Consider the following 8,999-nt stretch of genomic DNA (forward strand, 5'->3'; position numbering starts at 1 on the left):
GTATTGTACAATACTATACAAGTGTACAGTTACGGCTTGTATAATTTACAGTTTAAGCATGTATTTTAAACTTATTTTTTTGTAAATCCACAGTATGTACTTTATGTACATAATATACAGAAGTATAGAATTGAGCTTCCATTAGGGTTGGGGTTAGCCTAGTTAACCCTTGCCCTAACCCATTAGGGTTGGGGTTAGCCTTGCCCTAACCCATTAGGGTTTGGTTAGCCTAGCCCTAACCCATTAGGGTTGGGGTTAGCGTAGCCATAACCCATTAGGGTTGGGGTTAGCGTAGCCATAACCCATTAGGGTTGGGTTAGCCTAGCCCTAACCCATTAGGGTTGGGGTTAGCCTAGCCCTAACCCATTAGGGTTGGTAGCCATAACCCATTAGGGTTGAGGTTAGCGTAGCCAAAACCCATTAGGGTTGGGGTTAGCATAGCCATAACCCATTAGGGTTGGGTTAGCCTAGCCCTAACCCATTAGGGTTGGGGTTAGCCTAGCCCTAACCCATTAGGGTTGGGGTTAGCCTAGTTAATCCTAACCCTAACTATTGGCATGCTGGTTAGTTTTAGGATGTAAATATTGTATGTTTCAGACTTTATGACACATGGAAACACTTGAACCGTACGGGGCAGATATTGGCAGACAGGGGCAGATTGTCGGACGGGGTACGGGGCAGATAGGGGACTGTGGGGAAGATAGGGGACTGTGGGGCAGATAGGGGACTGTATACGGGGCAGATAGGGGACTGTGGGAAAGATAGGGGACTGTGGGGCAGATAGGGGACTGCGTACGGGGCAGATAGGGGACTGTGGGAAAGATAGGGGACTGCTTACTGGGCAGATGGGGACTGCGTACAGGGCAGGTAGGGGCAGATAGGGGACTGCTTACTGGGCAGATAGGGGACTGTGGGGCAGATGGGGGCAGGTAGGGGCAGATAGGGGACTGTGGGGCAGATGGGGGCAGGTAGGGGCAGATAGGGGACTGTGGGGCAGATGGGGGCAGGTAGGGGCAGATAGGGGACTGTGGGGCAGATGGGGTCAGGTAGGGGCAGATAGGGGACCGCGTACGGGGCAGATAGGGGACCGCGTACGGGGCAGATTGGGACTGCGTACAGGGCAGATGGGGGCAGGTAGGGGCAGATAGGGGACCGCGTACGGGGCAGATTGGGGACCGCGTACGGGGCAGATGGGGACTGCGTACAGGGCAGATGGGGGCAGGTAGGGGCAGATAGGGGACTGTGGGGCAGATGGGGTCAGGTAGGGGCAGATAGGGGACCGCGTACGGGGCAGATGGGGACTGAGTACAGGGCAGATGGGGGCAGGTAGGGGCAGATAGGGGACTGTGGGGCAGATGGGGTCAGGTAGGGGCAGATAGGGGACCGCGTACGGGGCAGATGGGGACTGACTACAGGGCAGATGGGGGCAGGTAGGGGCAGATAGGGGACTGTGGGGCAGATGGGGTCAGGTAGGGGCAGATAGGGGACCGCGTACGGGGCAGATGGGGACTGAGTACAGGGCAGATGGGGGCAGGTAGGGGCAGATAGGGGACTGTGGGGCAGATGGGGGCAGGTAGGGGCAGATAGGGGACTGTGGGGCAGATAGGGGACTGCGTACGGGGTAGATGGGGTACTGTGGGGCAGATGGGGGCAGATAGGGGCAGGTAGGGGATTGCGTGCTTTCAAAGACAAAAAAACTCTGCAATGCATTTTTGTGCCTTTTATATCAATGTATGTATTCTAGACAATCTGGAAAAGCTTGTGTTGAAAAAACCAAAATGACATTAAATGGTTTTGGGGGCAAATGTTTGTGTCTGACCTTCTTTCTTCATTGTTACATTTTCTGTTGACCTTTCTTTCAGGTACACACACAGACGCACACACACACACAGACGCACACACGCATACACGTGCACACACAAACAGTTCAGAAACCTGCCTACCCATGATTTTAAATATGAAGTCCTGATTGATGATGTCACTGGTAGGCAGGTTTCTTAACTGTCCACAATCCACCAATGAGACAGAGTCAGAAGAAAAAAACAAACGCAGTATAATGTGAACCAATGAAGATAAAGGTGGGGTGGCCCTTTAAGAGATGAACCAATGAAGATAAGGGTGGAGGGGCCCTTTTAAGAGATGATTCCCCTTTTCCATTCCATTATAACAAAACATTGTCTTTTGGCTCAACCGTCTGGGCCCCTAGAGGCTGCTGAGCCAGGCTGACTCCCCATCTCCCCCTTTCCTGAGTCTATTTACTGTACCCTATCAATAAAAAAACGACAAAAAATACATCTTAAAAAAAAGAAAATCTTCTTCTAACACCTTTTATCAGCTGGAACCCATTAATCTGTGGTTGAAATACCTTACTGAGCCACCAGGCCGCGCCATTTATAGTTAATTAATGCTTTAAAGTATGATTTGATGACATTTGTTTTGATTTGTTGTCTGTTACCTAGACAACAGATAATTTGTCATTCTTTGTTACCTAGGTAACAGGATCTCCCACAGAGCAGAAGTCTCCGCCCCCTGTCTCTCCGGACTATAGGACCAAGTCACCTGTCTCTCCGGACTATAGGACCAAGTCGCAGAACGACCAGAATAAGGAGAGCTTCCACTTCCTGCCGCAGCTCCAGGCTAAGAGAGCCGACTTCCTGTCTGTCATGCTGACCGGCACGTTGCCGCAGCGACGCCCCCAAGCCCCACCGCCTCCCGAACCGCCCGTCCCCATTGGCCCCGGCGACGATGATGTCACCAAGAGCGACGGTGATGTCACAAAGAGCGAGGAATCCAACAGTGAGGCCAAGAGCAGCTGTCAGAGCCAGGAGGGCGGAGCTAACTCCACCCTCATGGCCGACGACCAACGAGGCGCAGCGGGAGGCGTGGCCTCTGGCGTGGGGGTGGGGCTTCAGAAGGAGGAGGAAGATGGCTCCAAGACGCTGGTGCTGTTTCTAAATCATTCTATATCTATACCATTCTATCATTCTATATCTATGATCCATTCTATATCTATGATCCATTCTATCATTCTATATCTATGATCCATTCTATCATTCTATATCTATGATCCATTCTATCATTCTATATCTATGATCCATTCTATCATTCTATATCTATGATCCATTCTATCATTCTATATCTATGATCCATTCTATCATTCTATATCTATGATCCATTCTATCATTCTATTTCTATGATCCATTCTATCATTCTATATCTATACCATTCTATCATTCTATATCTATGATCCATTCTATATCTATGATCCATTCTATCATTCTATATCTATGATCCATTCTATCATTCTATTTCTATGATCCATTCTATCATTCTATATCTATGATCCATTCTATCATTCTATATCTATGATCCATTCTATCATTCTATATCTATGATCCATTCTATCATTCTATATCTATGATCCATTCTATCATTCTATTTCTATGATCCATTCTATCATTCTATATATATGATCCATTCTATCATTCTATATCTATGATCCATTCTATCATTCTATTTCTATGATTCATTCTATCATTCTATATCTATGATCCATTCTATCATTCTATATCTATGATCCATTCTATCATTCTATATCTATGATCCATTCTATCATTCTATTTCTATATCATTCTATATCTATGATCCATTCTATCGTTATAACATTATACGTTTCATTCAAGACTATATTATATCATCATAGTGTGTGTGTGTGTGTGTGTGTGTGTGTGTGTGTGTGTGTGTGTGTGTGTTGTAGGTGCTGTTCTCTCCGGGAGACACCAGGAAGTCTCCGTCGGGTCCTGATGATGGAGAGCTGGCCACGCCCTTAGCCACGCCCTCCTATGCCATCCCTTTGTGTGACCCCGCCCCCCAGGCATGTGACCCCGCCCCCCAGGCATGTGACCCCGCCCCCCAGCCATGTGACCCCGCCCCCCAGCCATGTGACCCCGCCCCCCAGGCATGTGACCCAGCCCCCCAGCCATGTGACCCCGCCCCCCAGCCATGTGACCCCGCCCCCCAGCCAAGTGACCCCGCCCCCCAGCCATGTGACCCCGCCCCCCAGCCAAGTGACCCCGCCCCCCAACCATGTGACCCTGCCCCCCACTCCGCCCCCCAGCCATGTGACCCCGCCCCCCAGCCATGTGACCCCGCCCCCCAGCCATGTGACCCCGCCCCCCAGCCATGTGACCCCGCCCCCCAGCCATGTGACCCAGCCCCCCAGCCATGTGACCCCGCCCCCCAGCCATCTCACCACGCCCCCCAGAGGGAAACCGGACGCCTTTCGCCAGCGCTGAGGTATCTGGAAACCCTTCACTTGTATTGTAAATTATTGCGAGAGAAACCCTTCACTTGTATTGTAAATTATTGAGAGAGAAACCCTTCACTTGTATTGGAAATTATTGAGAGAGAAACCCTTCACTTGTTGCGAACGCAGTGATTGCGAACGCAGTGAGCACTAACTATGAGACCTAGCAGAACATGTCTGTCTGTGTGTCTGTCTGTCTGTCACGCTGTAACACCACCTGCCCGCCACCAGAGGGCGCAGCTGTATCACACACAAAAAAAAACACACACACACACACACACACACACACACACACACAAAAACGTAACTTAAAAAAAGTAACTTAATTATTATTTTTTTAAACGTAAAATAACTTTTTTTTAAAACCACACACACACGCACACATAGTCACATACACACACTAAAAAAAATCTTAAAAACTTAACTTAAAAAAAAATCTTAAAAAAACCCAAATATGTACGAGCTGCGTTCGCTTCCCGCGTTTGCGCGTCTTACTTGTATTGTAATTTAGACAGAGAAACCCTTCACTTGTATTGTAAATTAGAGAAAAAACCCTTTACTTGTATTGTAAATTAGACAGAGAAACCTTTCACTTGTATTGTAAATTAGACAGAGAAACCTTTCACTTGTATTGTAATTTAGACAGAGAAACCTTTCACTTGTATTGTAAATTAGACAGAGAAACCCTTCACTTGTATTGTAAATTAGACAGAGAAACCCTTCACTTGTATTGTAAATCAGAGACTTTGTGGTAGAAGTGCTCAAACTGTCTTCCTCCCAGGTACGAGCTGCGCCCCCCCTCCTCCCCCCCCTTCACCAAGGTGGAACGTACGTTCGTCCACATCGCGGAGACGTCTCACCTCAACGTCATGAGGTCGTCCAACGGCCTGGCTGAAGCCCCGCCCCCCTGTGTCCCTCTGCAGGAAGAAGGGTCAGCCATCTTGTCTCTGGGGACCCCGTCCCCTGTCCCCGAAGCAGTGCATTGTGGGAGAAAGGAGCCGAGGATGAAGAAGAGTCGCATCCCGGTTCTGATCTGTGAGGAAGACTCTTCCTCTGATCGCTCTTCGTCGCTGTCCGGACGCGCTCGGCTGCAGAGGCGTTGCAGACAGGTGACAATCAGCAGAAATTAATAATAATATGTCTCTAGCGCTCCCTGGTGGCGAACAATGGCGGAGGAAATGGGTGCAAAATGCAATCGTTTCTGCCATGTTGCTTCTTGTGCTGCTTTTCAAAAAAAAGTTTGACGTTTTCTCGTTGGCACTCGGCTGCAGACTGAAAACTCAAACGTGCACGTGGTATATATTTAAGGTGGTATATATATTTAAGGTGGTATATATATATTTAAGGTGGTTTGTATTTTAAGGTGGTATATATTAAATATATTAAAAACTAAATTTTGAGTGAAAAGGGGGCAGGTATTTATAAGAATTTATTCTTCTTCCTGCTCCTTTTCGTCATGGATGTATCCGATAGGTATGAAAGACAAATGAATTATGTAAGACATATGAATTGTTATCTATTATGATTTGTACTCTATTGTGATACACCATGTGCGAAATAAAATGAAATGAAATATATGTAAGTGGGTATATATATATATATATATATATATGTGTGTGGTATATATATATTTAAGGTGATTTGTATTTTTAAGGTGGTATATATATTTAAGGTGGTATATATATTTAAGGTGGTATATATATTTAAGGTGATTTGTATTTTTAAGGTGGTATATATATTTAAGGTGGTATATATATTTAAGGTGGTATATATATTTAAGGTGATTTGTATTTTTAAGGTGGTATATATATTTAAGGTGGTATGTGTTTTTAAGGTGGTATATATATTTAAGGTGGTATATATATTTAAGGTGGTATATATATTTAAGGTGGTATGTGTTTTTAAGGTGGACCTGGCCCGGCTGGTGGTGGAACGACAGCAGAACAGGAGAACATCCTCCATGTCTTCTGGAGAGGACACGCCCCCTCATGCCTCGGATGACACGCCCCCTCAGGCCTCGGCGGAGGCGTGGTCTAAGAGGAGCAGACTCCCCAGACCGCTCACGCCCATCAAGAGGCCCCCGGCTGCTCCCGCGACACCGCTTTCCCTGCCAGGAACCAACGGGTAGGAACCATATCCACCTTCATCATACTGTAGCTTCAGGACACAAATGACTGTAACACTGTATGAACCAACGGGTAGGAAGGATATCCACCTTCATCATACTGTAGCTTCAGGACTCAAATGACTGCAACACTGTATGAACCAACGGGTAGGAACACTCATTGGGCTAAAACCATCCATAGTCGTCATCACAAATGTGATGATATCAGCCCATGTGTGGTTATGGCCAAATGTATCCCAATGATAATGCTAAAAAAAAAACTAATTTGACATGTCACATTATACTTAAAGAATGGATTCAGCATCATGAAAACCCCCTAATTTGACATGTCACATTCTACTTAAAGAATGGATTCAGCATCATGAAAACCCCCTAATTTGACACGTCACATTCTACTTAAAGAATGGATTCAGCATCATGAAAACCCCCTAATTTGACATGTCACATTCTACTTAAAGAATGGATTCAGCATCATGAAAACCCCCTAATTTGACATGTCACATTATACTTAAAGCAAAGGGAAATCTAGAAAATATGTGCCTTATATAGGATGTCAATACTGTACATACTGTACAGGCCATTTTCAACACTTTCCCCTCAGACAATTGACAAAATCTGAATCTTTATTTTTCCACAAATGTCAGTGTAATATTTAAAAGTACTGCTTCTATGTAACTCAATACTGCCACAATCAGGTTATGAAAGCACTGCTTCTGTCTCCTCTTCTCTCAGAATCCAGAGGAAATCCAAACCTTCCACCAGATCCGCCTCTTCCTCTGCTAGACCCCGCCCCCTGCCTGCAGGCTCCGCCTCTTCCTCTGCTAGGCCCCACCCCCTGCCTGCAGGCTCCGCCCAGCCCAGCGGAGGAAGCCACGCCCCCCAGCCCAGCGGAGTTAACCCCCGCATGCCTCTACGTGTTCTCTTTGGAACCCGACGTAGCCTTAGCTCCTCCCACTGCCGGACAGACAGTCCCTCCCCCCAGAGAGTCTGCCCAATCAGGAACCAGCCCCTCTCCGTGCGCGCCCCCACCGCCCCCAACCTGAGGCCCAGGACCGCAACTCCCATCAGGCGTAGCGCCTCGCAGGAAGTTAGCATGCCCTCGCAGGAAGTTAACACGCCCTTGCAGGAAGTTAGCAAGCAGCTGCGCACGTCTGCGATCTCAACAGCCAGAAGCAGAAGCAGAACCTCCGCTGCGATGAAGACCCTAGGGGGCGCTGGAGAGAAGACAGGCTCCGCTGCGATGAAGACCCTAGGGGGCGCTGGAGAGAAGACAGGCTCCGCTAGATAATACAAAGACACTCAATCCTTCACAATCATACAGAGACCAGGACCACCCGGGTTACACATGTAACCCTTACAGCTCTGTAACTCTGACAGTGTAACACGTGGAACCAAATGGACCCTTACAGCTCTGTGACTCTGACAGTGTAACACATGGAACCAAATGGACCCTTCATTTTTACAGGGGTATTTCACTTTAAAATAGTTCTCTGGTAATCGTTTTGTCTACGATGCCTTTTGTGTTTCACTCGATTGATTATTTTGAGACTTGCTATTCATCTGATCAGACTCCTCTTATAAAAAGAAACATTGTAAGTTTAAACTCCATTTGAACCATTTAGGAGTAATTGAAGACACTGCTTCTGGTGACTGATATTGTTCTACTGAATATTAAGTCCGATAAGTGCTTCAAACTAATCCATCCATTTGTTTTCAATGAGTCTAACATTCATTAGAAGGACAATATCAGTCACTAGAAGCAGAGAGGTGTGTTTTCAACCAGTCTAACATTAATTAGAAGGACAATATCAGCCACCAGAAGCAGAGACGTGTGTTTTCAACCAGTCTAACATTCATTAGAAGGACAATATCAGTCACCAGAAGCAGAGACGTGTGTTTTCAACCAGTCTAACGTTCACTAGAAGGACAATATCAGTCACCAGAAGCATAGGGTGTGTTTTCAACCAGTCTTAACGTTCACTAGAAGGACAATATCAGTCACCAGAAGCAGAGACGGGTATTTTCAACCAGTCTAACATTCACTAGAAGGACAATATCAGCCACCAGAAGCAGAGACGTGTGTTTTCAACCAGCTTAACAGAAGGAGGTCTCCTTCAGTCTCTAGAGGAGGCCTCCAGCTGTGTTTGTCTTTATCTCAACGAGATGAAACGTGAATACATAAATATATGCAAATCCAACAATAACCACATTATAAAAACACTTAACAACACTACTTCAGGTTGAAGTATTTGGGTTCATATATCTTCGGTATATCTTCTTCCCAAAAGGACTTTCAAACTAGGAAGGGTATGGTCTGGTCAGCCTGCAATGACATGCATGAGAACTGGTCATCCCAGCTTACTTCAAAGTAAAAATATTTAGGACGACCGTCGAGCCGATTCTTTCAAAGAAATTTGAGAAACGGTTGGCAGTACTACTTAGTTTAGACTAGTCATTGGCTAGACCAGTCATTAGTCCTACAACCTATGTCAAACCCTCACCCTAAGATCCCACGGGGCAGCACACCTAAACCTAACCATAACTCTCTCCCAACCTTTAATCCGGTCG

General features: G+C 46.4%; 1 protein-coding gene across 1 annotated transcript in view; it reads left to right on the plus strand.

Annotated features, from left to right (window-relative positions):
- Window positions 1–7,719, plus strand: part of ttbk1a (tau tubulin kinase 1a) — a gene marked incomplete at its 3' end in the record, with an annotated part of 26,819 nt that extends 19,100 nt beyond the window's left edge. Inside the window, exons 14-18 of the mRNA XM_080759041.1 lie at window positions 2,493–2,942; window positions 3,758–4,296; window positions 5,088–5,415; window positions 6,213–6,430; window positions 7,164–7,719. Coding sequence (XP_080615167.1) covers window positions 2,493–2,942; window positions 3,758–4,296; window positions 5,088–5,415; window positions 6,213–6,430; window positions 7,164–7,719 — 2,091 coding nt within the window. The remainder of the gene's footprint in view (window positions 1–2,492; window positions 2,943–3,757; window positions 4,297–5,087; window positions 5,416–6,212; window positions 6,431–7,163) is intronic.
- Between the last annotated feature and the right edge of the window lie 1,280 nt (window positions 7,720–8,999).

This window comes from Protomyctophum bolini (assembly GCF_963924005.1).
Source record: "Protomyctophum bolini genome assembly, chromosome: 3".
NCBI classification, from domain to species: Eukaryota; Metazoa; Chordata; class Actinopteri; order Myctophiformes; family Myctophidae; genus Protomyctophum; species Protomyctophum bolini.